This window comes from Cricetulus griseus, chromosome 3 (assembly GCF_003668045.3).
Source record: "Cricetulus griseus strain 17A/GY chromosome 3, alternate assembly CriGri-PICRH-1.0, whole genome shotgun sequence".
Lineage (NCBI taxonomy): Eukaryota > Metazoa > Chordata > Mammalia > Rodentia > Cricetidae > Cricetulus > Cricetulus griseus.
In genome coordinates, this window is record NC_048596.1 from 243,128,255 (window position 1) to 243,141,806 (window position 13,552).

A 13,552-nucleotide genomic window follows, 5' to 3' on the forward strand; every position below is an offset into this window, starting at 1 on the left:
AATCTGACTTTAGGTCACAGGCCACAATTTTCTGGGATAGGAATGATGTACCAACAACTAAGACACCTACTGCTGAGGAGCAAGTAGAGATTAGAGAAGCTAGTACCTATGTATTATGTACAACTTTCCTTGCCCTATCTCATTTAAGCATCATCTCTTCCTCTTAATCTCTCTGGGATTTAAGCCAGATTAATTACTTCCCCCAAGCTCTCATAGCTCACAAATGGTGAAGCCACTCTGACAACCCCTGGCTTTCTGAGTCCCCAACCCCCAGCCTTCTCATTACACTGTAAATCCCAGTGCGTCTAGGTTTGTTTCAGATGTTTAAGGACAAAAGCAAGGGAAGTTTTGTGACTCTGTTGGTGTCCTAAAGGACCTAATCTTTCTACTTTCCTTCCCTACACCCTCCAGCTCCATGTGACCTGCTGACATGCTCTTCTGCTCCCTGCAGGCTGTGTGGTGGTGGTATCTGTGATAGAGCAGCTGGCTGAAGTACACAACTCCTCAGTCCAGGTGGCGATGGAGAGACTATGCAGCTACCTGCCTGGTAAATGTGCAAGAGCCCCTGATGCTCTGTGAGGCACCAAGAACGAGATTGGCTTGTGGAGGGTGGAGGGATGAGGTGGGGTGGTGGCAGGGGGGTCAGAATTTGGTTATGCTTTCCTTTTCATATTCTAATGGTGTTTATAGAGACAAAGTAGTTTGTGTATGACATTCTCTATTATGGCAGACATCACTGTTACGATAAATCTTTCCACCAAAAGCTGCCTGAGCCCCACCGCCACGTGTGTGCTTTTTGTAAGCCGCCCACCCGAGTTAGGGCCCAAATGAATACACAGAAACTTGTATTAGGTTCAAAGCTGCTTGGCCAATGACTAGGATTCCTCATCTGTCAGCTCAGTCTCAATTATCATAAATCTATATATTTTATAAGACTTATCTTATTGGACGCCTTATTGGAGTCCCTCCTTGCCGGTGGATTACATCCTGCCGCTGGAGCAGGAGCGGAGGGGAAAAGGGGGCCCTTCCTGGTTCTCCTTCGCTTAAATATGAGTCTCCTTGCTATGTCATTTCCTGCCTGGATCAGCACTTCTCTACTACATTTCCCAGAATCCTCTTTGCCTCCTAGTTCCGTCTAACTTGCTGTCTCATTGGCCAAACAGTATTTTATTTAACAGTCAATAAGTTAAACATACACAGTAGTACATTCTCCATCACATCACTGAGGCCATATAGGGAGAAAATGTTGTATGACCAATTACTATTAGTGTGTCACAGTAATAATGATTTTTTCCTACCTGATGATAACAGACACACACAGTCCTACTAATACAGACATTAGGTGAAAGGATTCCTGATCTCAACAACCCAGATAGGAAAGTATCAGTAGCACCCCTTTCATTTCACCTGGATCTCAATTAACTTTCTCACCAATCCTGCAAACCAAGGAACTGATGCCTGCTTTTACAAACTATGTATTTGGTTTTCAGACTCAGCAGAAAGAAAATATTTAGTCTGTTTTCTGAGTACATAATAGTTATGTAGTTGAGTGTCAAGTTTTCTTTCTCTTAGTAGGAACTAATTCACCAAGAAGGATAACACTATTTTTTTTTCTGTTAAGTATGTCATCCAGTCTAATCCAGTGATTGTATTTTTGATTTATATGCTATCTCATATCAGTAGCAAAAGTATTTTCCGAGAATTGCATTGTTTTTTATATGAATGTGCAGGATAAAATATTTAGAACTCAAAGAGAAAGACTTAGAGAATAGTATGCACACATCTGCTTATAATGTCCCCAATGGATCATTGTTAAGATCTTGATGTATTTGTGTCTTCTTTTGTGAAATTAAATCATAGCAGATAAACTGGAAGCACCTTCTGGCTTTCTCTGCCCCAGTTGTATTTTCACCAACTCCCTAGAAGGAGAAATGAACTTAATGAATACTGTTTTTGCAGAATTTCGTGTTTCCATATTCACTCATATGGATCGAAAAGCAAGTTGTAGCTATTTTGTTAGCAATTTTAAAAACCATTTCTGGGCAAAACAAAGCAGGTGTTGAAGCCACACAAAGTACATGCATGGTTTTCCATTTTTGAAAGGTAAACTCCTCTGTAAAGAACAGATAATTAGCCTCCCCGGATATTCCATCTATGTGCTTCTTATAATCAGCATTTTTACCCACCCGCAAAAGAGAATGTCTAAACTTTCTAGTAATTGTTTCTTCACTTTTTTTTTACAGTTTTAGCATAACTATCTTCTTGCCCTCTTTTTACATTTCTGATCTGTCTCCCAGGTCCATTATAGTCCACAACTTAGATTTCATTGTTTCCTTTCCCATATAACTTAGCAGTGAAATTTGTCCTGGTAACACTTCCCACAGCCTGGGATATCCTGACTTCATGTATACCTGTGGTGCAATTAAACATGTTTCTTCTGAGCTCTGTGGTTTCTCAGAATTTGAACCTAATCCAGAGCTGCTTGGAGACTCTGATTTGATTCCTCTCTCTCTCTCTCTCTCTCTCTCTCTCTCTCTCTCTCTCTCTCTCTCTGTCTGTCTCTCTGTCTGTCTCTCTCCCTCTCTGTCTCTGTCTCTGTCTCTCTCCCTCTCCCTCCCTGTCCTCTGTGTAATTTTAGCAGCTGTCGATGCTTCATGGTGAGAGGTATCAACTTATTGGGAGGTATATCATTGGCATATTCCAACTTACCAACTTATCATTCATTAATTGAAGCCTATTTGACCTTATCCCTCTATCTTATTTGAATATTTTTCTATAGTACCTAATTCAATATGAAGAATCAAAACACATGCTTTATTCTTCACTTGTCAATTTTAGGAGACTGCATTGCTTTTCTATTATCATCCCAAAGTAATCATTTTCTTTAAAAGGATACTAAGTCATGATTTAAACATGAGATTTCAGTCAATTGCAACCATTATCCGATTGAAGCTCAAATAACCCCCTTTTTGGCCAGAAGGTCAGAACTTCCTTTGCAATTTGACAATGAGCTCAGATAACCCTGGGCAACTTCCTCAGTAATGGGACTAGCTAGATATTCTAGCCGTATCTTGTACTCTCTTGGGACTTGAAATCAGTCACTTTCTTAGAAATCTAAGGTTCTCTCTCTCTCTCTCTCTCTCTCTCTCTCTCTCTCTCTCTCTCTCTCTGTGTGTGTGTGTGTGTGTGTGTGTGTGTGTGTCTGTGTGTGGTGTGTGTCTGTGTGTGTGTGTGACAATTCCTATATTAAGACTAAAGCCTTGGTGCTTGAGAATCCTAATTATACTAATGGTCAATCTTAGCTTCTTAATAGACAAAGATTAAAAACAAAAACACATGCATATACAATTATATGTATAATGTTTAACATAAATCTAATGTGTTCATAGTATCACTTCCAATTCAAATCCCAAACTATAGGTATTTTTCTTAATAGCTTTTGTTTCTTGGTTGGTGTCTTACTTTTCTGTAAAGTTCTAATTGCCAAAGTGATGAATAGAACTAAATAGCCTATAAATTCCCATGTGCCTGCCCCTTACCACACACTAACTAACCATAATATCAATTCCAGTATATTTATTATTTCTTATTACATGTAGTTCACATTTATTGAGAGCAGTTAAGATTGGTTTTTTTTGCATATAGTTTTCCCATTTCTCCACCTTTTAAAAGCATTGACCTATATGATCTGAGAACACTGCCATTGTTTAAAATACCTACACAGTCACCAACTGTGTGACATCCCACCTCTCCTGTGGATGTCACTCGAATGAGAGAGCAGGACCCCAGATGTCTTCCTCTGGCTTCCAGGCATGCTCATCGATGTGTGTATCAACACACACACACACACACACACACACACACACACACACACACACACACCTAAATATGCTCCAAAAAATCCTTGGTATACTATTTCTTTTCTCAAAACTCTGAATTACTAAAAAAAAAAAAAAAGAAAAGAAAAAAAAACCAAAACTAATGTGGGGTTGCAAATGACCCAGGTTTGGTTCTCAGAACCTGAATCAGGCAGTTCACAACAGTCTGTAACTCCAATTCCAGGGGTTTTGAGGCCCTCTTCTGATCTCCCTGGGCACCAGGCCCACACCTGGTGCACAGATGTGCATGCAGGCAAAACACATACACATAAAATAAAAATAAACAGATTTTTTAAAAAATGAAAATTAAATTAGAAGGCTAATGTTGATCTAGTTTTCTTTTTCATTGCAAGTCCCTTGTTCTGTTTGACAAGCATTTCAAAAGATACTTTTCTTTTTGTTTACTGTGAAAGTTAATGATATAAGCAGATCATATTTCAGTGTTTATTACTGAATGTTCGTACTCTCAGGCATGCAGTGATCTTTCAAGTATATGCATTTCCTAATTGAAGGAAAGGCTTTTTATTTCTTCAATTTCCTTGTTTTGGGTTTCTTTAGGGATTTCTTCTTGCCCATATATTGAAACTTCATTGCCTGTTTGATACTTTATGCCACTTTGAATTCCTTTCTGTCTCTTCTTTGTGTGGATGTGCTGATTGCTAGGGTGGAATCCAGGACCCCGTGGACACTAACCAGTGCCCTCACTGGGTTGTAACCCACACTGTCTTTGTGTCTTATCATTAAATATCTTCCTCCTTTCATCTTTGATTTCTCTGAAGGTCCTGTCTATTGTTTCCATTTGTTCTATGTTCATTCTAGTTTAAACTTCATTTTCTTTATAATTTCTAGTCTTTTCTGATTTCTTTTATCCCATATCTGAGTTTTTCTAACTTGGATTTCTTCTCTTCTTTCATGTTTTATATCATTTTATTAACAACAACTCTCATTTTGAAACGCTGTTTTAATCTCTTCTTTTGGCATGGTTTTACTATCTGTAGGAATGTTATTCTTTTTTTCTACTTATAATAGCTTTGTATGGGAGTTGACCTAGATACATTTCTGTTGCTTAATTTTTTGGTAAAATTAGTCTTCAAAAACTCTTAAAAAGGGGAGGCACAAGATAATGTTTCTGAATGCTCAGAGCACCATCTTTGTTGCTTTTGGGCAATGTTTAAAGTGGAGGTTGCTTGTTGCTTAGATTTTGTGCATCTTTCCTCTGTCCACTTTCACCAGGGGCTTCCTTTAATTCTATTTTTAAGCAGCTCAACAGTTCCCCTGAGTGTGGGCCCTGCTCACAAGAGATCTGGGTGCCCAGTTCCTAGAGGTTATGGGTGTCAGATTATTTTAACTCCTTAATCTTTCTGATTTTAGTTGCTGTGGGCAAACCCCTGGGCTCGGTTGCCATCCTCTAGTTGGCTCATTAAGCTTTCCAGTCAGCACCTGACACCTCTGGGCTCTCCTTTGGCACAGAGTCATGCATTGCTTTGTGACATCCTGTTTTTATTCAGTATTATGTTTTTAAAATCTATACCCATTAAGACGATTCCTCACTTTTTCTTTGTCATGTAAACATCCTATAGTTGATTTATATCCCTATCATTGGAAATTTATAATCTGTCAAAGGCCTTCTTTCTATTGTTTTGGTATGGTTTGTACTTGTCCCTCATAGATTCAAGTACTGGAGGTACTCCAGTGTGCTGGTACATTACATGTCACTGCCCAACACAGGTGATACAGCCATGGGCTTCACCCTGGAAGAAGGGACTAGTGCTGATATTATGAAGAGAATTTGCACCTAATAACAAGCTGTTAGAAAAAAGAACAGATGTGCTAGGCATTGTAGCACATACCTTAGCTATCAGCTATTTGCAAGAGGAAGGTCCTGTGCAACATTCTGAGGCATTGTCTCTACAAAAAGCACTTGTGGAAGTCAATGAGGTGGTCCAGTGGGTAAAGGTGCCTGCAGCAAAGCCTGATGACCCAGTTGAACCCCCAGAACCCACACAAATGTGGAAGGAAAGAATTGTCTCCTTGAAGTTATTATTAGACTACTGTTTCAAACTGTGCAACGTCTTTCTGACCTTCACTTTCACCTGAGCATCCACCTATGGTCCTCATTAGTAAACACTGTAGAATCATCTCAGACTCAGCATGGGGGAAATAGTATGGAATCACTGTGGCCACAAGTTAACAAAATCACACATTCTGAGTGTCATACCAGAACGTCACTTCCCTGGTCACCCATCCAGAAATCCTATTGCATTAAATACGATAGTTAAGAACTCAGGTAGTCTTAAAGGGAGCAAAGCAACACATGCATCCTGGAAGATGAAGCCACAGAGTTAATAACTGGTTAATTGCTCTCTGTGCTATAAGGTACTCATTAACTGTTTGTTTTTAACAATATATGCTCTGCCTGAAGTAGGTAGGGCATCAGATAAAATGTTCTTAGTATATGTACATTACGGGATAGCATTGCCTTCACAGTTTAAAAAAAAACAAAACAAAAAAACCTTCAGTTTCAGCTGAACTGTTGACTACCCCTGTGGCCCTGGGCTCTCTTACACTTGGCATACTTGCTTACACGGTGAGGGTAAAGACACCCACCAGCTCAGAAGAGTCTGATAAGCAAGGAAATGACAGCCAACTTACATAACTCACAGATGGTAATGTCTGAGGTTTCATTTGCAAATACACATGTATAAGCCTAATGCATGATGGCTACCCAGCAATGCTTTGCAAACTCTTCTTTGCCCTCTGGAATGGCCATGTTTTCTTTTTTTGATAGGCTATTCTGGTCTTCATTCCCTAGAACTGTAGAATATTCTTGCATCTGCTAGATTACAAGTATGATCTAATAGTAAAGGTTCTGTTTTAGATCTTGTCTTCAGAGCTGGTACTGTAGCTCAATGAAGAAAAATTTGCCCAGCACAAGGTCCAGGGGTTGGGTCCCAGTAAAACCCACCACACACACACACACACACACACACACACACACACACACACACACACACACACACCTCACAGCATTTGCCCAAAGCATCCTCCATTATCTGGTGGTACTAAAACAAAACAATACAGGCTATAATAAACCGAAATGTATTTGTCGCAGAGTTCTGGAGAGCCAAAGTTCAAGTGCATGAGATCAAGTGTCATGTTTCCTGCTGTGTCATCCTGTAATATGACATTAATTCATCCCCAGGAGCAATAACGTCTTATTAGGCTCCAGATCCCAACATTGTGCTATGAGGACTAACTTCCTGTCACAGGAACTTTAGGGACACATTAGAACCACAGTCGGTACTTGTAAAAACTTCTATGCTGGCCACCACTTGAGTTGCAGTGACACTTGGGGTGCCTTCTAATTTTAGCTTCCTTGGTACATCTATCTCTGTACCAGAGGGTTTTTATGTTTCTGCTCTCTATTTTCCCATGCTGTGCTTATACTTTATCTCTGGGAGAATCCTTTTTTCTTTTTCTCACACCCACTACTGCTCCAGGGGCCTCCCGAGCTGGCATCACAGAATGCAGTTGAAGAAAAGAGATTCCGCAGAGGGCCCTGCTCTGAATGAGAACTCTGCAGCCATTCACTTTGAGTGGAGCAAAACAACCACAGAAACACACTCACAGTGCTTCTCATCAAACTAACGGAAGATGGCTTTTCTCTGCCTCTCAGCCAGCAGTGCGCGTTAATCAAAGAACACACTCATGTTGCTTTTTAAATTGCTCTGCTCCAGGCTAAGCTACTTCAACATTAGCCTGACTTTAAACATTTCCAAACTGCCTTTCTCCTCACTTAATTATGAACCTCTCTTAGAAAATTCCTTAAATCATTGATGTTACAGTGAAGACGACCAAACACCATGGCCACATTTTCATTTATTTATTTTTATTCTTTTACTTTTGTTTTTTGAGACAGATCTTCTGTGATCAATGTCTTTTGACTAGCACAATGGCACAGTGGTTTCTTTCAATTTGCACTACTTTAAACATGCTTTTACAATTAAATCCATATCACACGCATCGGAGCCTCATTTCTTTTTATATCTGAATAGTATTCCAGTGTATAGCATCAACATTTTGGTTATCAATCTTTTAGTTCATGAGCACTTGAGGGACTGGAATAAATGATGCTACTATCAATGGTTGAAAATGTATTCTCTGTTCTCTCTGGTTTCCATGTAGGAGTAGAATTCCTGGACCCTATCAAAAGTGTTTCAACTCTGTGCTAAATAATTTGAGGAACTTTGAGATGATTTACCAAAGGAGCTGCACCATTTCACATTTCACTCCTATTTGAAACTTTTAGTTTTTACTCACTTTCAACACTTACCAGTTTTTCTTGTAGCACATAGCAGGTGTGAGCTGTATCACACTTAGGTTTGGATATAAAAGAGCACATTTTTCCCTAGTGTACTTGGTGCACATTTGTGTACTACTAAAAAAAAAAAAAACAGCCATTCATACACTTCCTTTATTTTTAATTGTACTATTTATCTTTAGTGTTAAATTACATATTAAATATTCATCCAGAAACTTCCATCCCATTTGTATCCAGCTAACCTACTCATTCTTGATCATTCTTAAATTGTTCATTAAATAAAGCTAGTCTCTAAAGACAGCACAACCAAGTATGTCCATTTGTAGGTTTTCAAGTGTATGGATCCCTGATATGGGTAAATGCAGATCCTAGAGGACCTTGAGTGTTACCAGACCCCTGTAAATAATACTTGTCATGGCATTAGAGACAACAAGAATAAGAAATTTGTCTCTCCAGGACAAACATTACTACCAAACAACCCCAGGACCTGTTCATCTTCACACAAAACCATTCATTCCGAGTATTTTTTAAAGCATTCTGACCATCTCACTCACTTCAACAAGAGAATGGAGTCAAAGGATTCTTGCCCTTTTCTTGATCAGCCTTTCTGATTCCTGCCCTAAACTGCTGTTAGCTAGTTACCTGGTGGGTTTCAGCACTAAACATCATTCTCTGACAAGACATTGAAGAACCTAGGTAGGAAGGCTTCCCTACTAAGGCAACTGGAGGGAGAGGCTTGTCGCACAGACCCAGGGTCATTGCAACAGCTTTCAAGGACAGAATCTTCCCCTTTTTCAGGTACAGTGAAAGAAACAATTTTGCAAGTGGGCATGTATAACTCTTGCAACCAGGAATTTGGTGTGTGGGGTGGGGGCAAAGCCTCTGAATGTGAGGGATAGGTATTTAGTTGGCAGAACAGATGGATGAGAACTGAGAGGTTGTGCTGACAAAGAATTTCTGCTGTGAGAAGCAATAAATCAAAGCACTGGGGCTAATTAAATTAGCTGACCATTGTTCAGGGAGCGAAATCCCTAGACTCCTTTATGGGGGGATCAAGCTTACTGGGTGAGCTTCTGGTTCTCTTATGATGTACCTAGACAGTGAATAATTTTACCTGATTTAAAATAAAATAAAATAAAATAAAATTCCCCCACATCAGTCAGCCTACATGACTCCAAGATAAGGCTCCTATCTGCAGTCTTGGATTGGGGGAATTAGTTAAAAATTCCTTACATCTAGATGAACTTCTGTGTCCTGTTTAACTAAGACAGAGAACTGTAGATTCCTTCGATCCAAAAGAGCCTATGACTATCCACCTCTAGTTTCTGTCTGATTATCGAATACCAGTCCTGTTTTTACAAACCCAAGCCCGGTTCTGTCTGAACTATTTAGATACCACACACCTCAAGGTCATGTGTTCTTTCACAGCACTGATTAACCTTCTACAAGGGCTCAATGCACAAAGAAAGACTTTCAAAATTTATGATTGGAGAATCAACTTCCAAACACACTTTGAATAAGTTTGGCCAAACCTATCAGTTTAAAGCATAAATCCTTGCAGTTTCAAAATTCCAGAGAGAACTCACCATGATCTTCTGAGGCAGCAAATCAATAGCACATAATGGATTCAGGTACCTGTGCCCTATTACCAGGTATTCCTAGAAGAAAGGGAAATCTGGCAAGAGAAAAAAAGGGAAATACTTTATGTTGTTGGTTGCTTTTTACTCTACTCTTTTGGAGGCCCGCCACCCAGCTCCCAAATAAATTACACACAGATTTATTCTGACTTATAAATTCACTGCCTTAGCTAACCTTGTTTCTAGCCAATTTTCTTTTTTTTCATTCATTTATTTAGCTCATAAATAAAGTCATGCACAATTATGATACACAATATAGTATGTTCACAATGGCATGGCTAAATTAAACCAATCAACATGCTATATCACACATATTCATCATTTTTGTTTTGAGAACTCTTAAAGTATACTATCTCACAACTTTTAAAATATAGCATATTTTTATCAACCATATTTATCATGCTCTCAGTAGACCTCAAGACTTCACAGAGTCCATGCCTCTTGTCCAACTGAAGTTTTATATCCTTAAACCAATCGTTTCCCCATTGTTAAAAGACCCACATTGAAGCCTAATAGCCACAATTCTGCTCTCTGTTCCCATAAGTTCATCATTTCTAGGTTACACATACAATTGAAATCGTGTGACATTTGTCTTCCAGTGTGTCACTTTTTTTTTTTGGCAAGCATATATAGTAAGTAGTAACTTTACTACTTACTAAAGATGAAATCAAATTTGCATGCACAGGTGAGCACTCACTGAAACACCTTCGATTCATCACATATTTGAGTTTCAATTAGCATAATATATATATATATATATAGAGAGAGAGAGAGAGAGAGAGCAATAATGGCAATATGTTATGCATCATTAGAAGCAACAGCTTTTCCAGGTTCTGCAGTCATTTGATCAAAATTGTAGAGACATCCAGCACACTCCATTAAAAAACAAAAAACAAAAAACAAAAAACAAACAAACAAACAAACAACAAAAAAGTAAAAAACAAAATCCCAGAAAACAGGGCAGTTCTGTTACTTTTGTGGTACTTGACACCATTTTTTTTTTCAAATTAGCTTCTCAGTCATCATATGGGAGGAAACCATTCTGAGCAACATCATTAAAAACAGCTCTGATAAAGCATGGTCACTACTATGTATCATAAAGCAGGTCCACATATGAGTGAGTACATATCATGTTTGTCTTTTTGTGATTGGGTTACCTCACTCAGAATGGTTTCTTCGAGTTCCATCCATTTTCCTGCAAATTTCAAGATTCCATTGTTTTTTTCTGCTGAGTAGTACTCCATTGTGTAAATGTACCACATTTTCTCTATCCATTCTTCGGTTGAGGGGCATCTAGGCTGCTTCCAGTTTCTGGCTATTACAAATAATGCTGCTATGAACATGGTTGAACAGATGTCCTTGTTATATGAATGTGCTTCTTTTGGGTATATGCCTAGGAGTGGAATTGCTGGATCTTGTGGTAGACTCATTCCCATTTTCTTGAGGAGTCGCCATACTGAATTCCACAGTGGCTGTACAAGTTGGCACTCCCACCAGCAGTGGAGGAGTGTTCCTCTTTCTCTGCATCCTCTCCAGCATAAACTGTCATTGGTATTTTTGATTTTAGCTATTCTGACAGGAGTAAGATGGTATCTCAGAGTTGTTTTGATTTGCATTTCCCTGATGACTAAGGATGTTGAACACTTTCTCATGTGTCTTTCAGCCATTTTAGATTCCTGTATTGAGAATTGTCTATTTAGTTCGGTACCCCTCTTTTTAATTGGATTGTTTGGTGTTTGGGGGGCTATCTTCTTGAGTTCTTTGTATATTTTGGAGATCAGCCCTCTGTCAGATGTGGGGTTGGTGAATATCTTTTCCCAGTCTGTGGGCTGCCGTTTTGTCTTGCTGACTGTCTCCTTTGCCTTACAGAAGCTTCTCAGTTTCAGTTTCATTTATCAATTGTTGACCTCAGTGTCTGTGCTACTGGTGTAATGTTCAAGAAGCAGCCTCCTGTACCAATTAATTCAAAGGTATTTTCCCACTTTGTCTTCTAATAGGTTCAGTGTAGCTGGATATATGTTGAGATCTTTGATCCATTTTGACTTAAGTTTTGTGCAAGGCAATAGGCTTGCGTCTAACTGCAGTCTTCTACATGTCTGCAACCAGTTATGCCAGCACCATTTGTTGAAGATGTGCTCTTTGTTCCATCGTATAAATTTGGATTGTTTGTCAAACATCAGGTGTTCATAGGTGTATGGGGTAATATCAAGGTTTTCAATTCTATTCCATTGGTCTGCCTGTCTATTTTTGTGCCAATACCAACCTGTTTTCAGGACTATAGCTCTGTAATAGAGCTTGAAGTCAGGGATGGTGATGCCTCCAGAAGCTCCTTTATTGTATAGGGATGTTTTGACTATCCTGGGTCTTTTGTTTCTCCATATAAAGTTGAGAATTGTTCTTTCAAGGTCTGCAAAGAATTGGGTTGGGATTTTGGTGGGGATTGCACTGAAACTGTAGATTGCTTTTGGCAAGATTGCCATTTTTACTATGTTGATCCTACCTATCCAAGAGCATGGGAGATCTTTCCATTTTCTGGTATCTTCTTTAATTTCTTTCTTTAGAGACTCAAAATTCTTATGGTACAGGTCTTTCACATTTTTGGTTAGTGTTACCCCAAGGTATTTTATGTTGTTTGTGGCAATTGTAAAGGGTGATGTTTCTCTGATTTCTTTCTCCACCAATGTGTCATCAGTGTATAGTAGGGCTATGGATTTTTTTGAGTTGATCTTGTATCCTGCCACTTTGCTGAAGGTGTTTATCAGCTGTAGGAGTTCCCTGGTAGAGTTTTTTTGGTCACTAATGTAGACTATCTTATCATCTGCAAATAGTGAGAGTTTGACTTCTTCCTTTCCGATTTGTATTCCCTTGATCTCCTTTTGTTGTCTTATTGCTCTAGCTAGGACTTCAAGGACAATATTGAAGAGGTATGGAGAGAGTGGACAGCCTTGTCTTTTCCCCGATTTTAGAGGAATTGGATCGAGTTTCTCTCCATTTAATTTGATGTTGACTGTTGGCTTGCTGTATATTGCTTTTATTATGATGAGGTATGTTCTTTTTATCCCTGATTTCTCCAAGACCTTTATCATGAAGAGGTGTTGGATTTTGTCAAAGGCTTTTTGGGCATCTAGTGAGATGGTCAGTGGTTTTTTTTCTCAGTCTGTTTATATGGTGGATTACATTGATAGATTTTCATATGTTGAACCATCCTTGCATCCCTGGGATGAAGCCTACTTGATCGTGGTGGATGATTTCTCTGATATGATCTTGTATTTGATTTGCTAGGATTTTATTGACAATTTTTGCATCAATGTTCATGAGGGATATTGGTCTGTAGTTTTCTTTCTTAGTTGTGTCTTTGTGTGGCTTGGGTATCCAGGTTATTGTAGCCTTGTAAAAAGAGTTTGGCAATGTCCCGTCTGCTTCTATTTTGTGGAACAATTTGAGGAGTATTGGTATTAGCTCTTCTTTGAATTTCTGGTAGATTTCTGCAGTGAATCCATCTGGCCCAGGGCTTTTTTTTGGTTGGGAGACTTTTGATGACTGCTTCTATTTCCTTAGAGGTTATAGATCTGTTTTAGTTGCTTATCTGTTCTTGATTCAATTTTAGTAAGTGATAACTGTCCAGAAAATTGTCCATTTCCTTTAAATTTTCCAATTTTGTGGAGTACAGGTTTTCAAAGTATGACCTGAAGATTCTCTGGATTTCTTCAGTGTCT

General features: G+C 38.9%; 1 protein-coding gene across 2 annotated transcripts in view; it reads left to right on the forward strand.

The window, feature by feature from the left end:
- Positions 1 to 13,552, forward strand: part of Aoah (acyloxyacyl hydrolase) — a 198,801-nt gene that overhangs the window by 24,753 nt on the left and 160,496 nt on the right. For both annotated transcript variants that reach the window (XM_027409368.2, XM_035441505.1), the window contains exon 2: positions 452 to 547. In XM_027409368.2, coding sequence (XP_027265169.1) covers positions 452 to 547 — 96 coding nt within the window. The remainder of the gene's footprint in view (positions 1 to 451; positions 548 to 13,552) is intronic.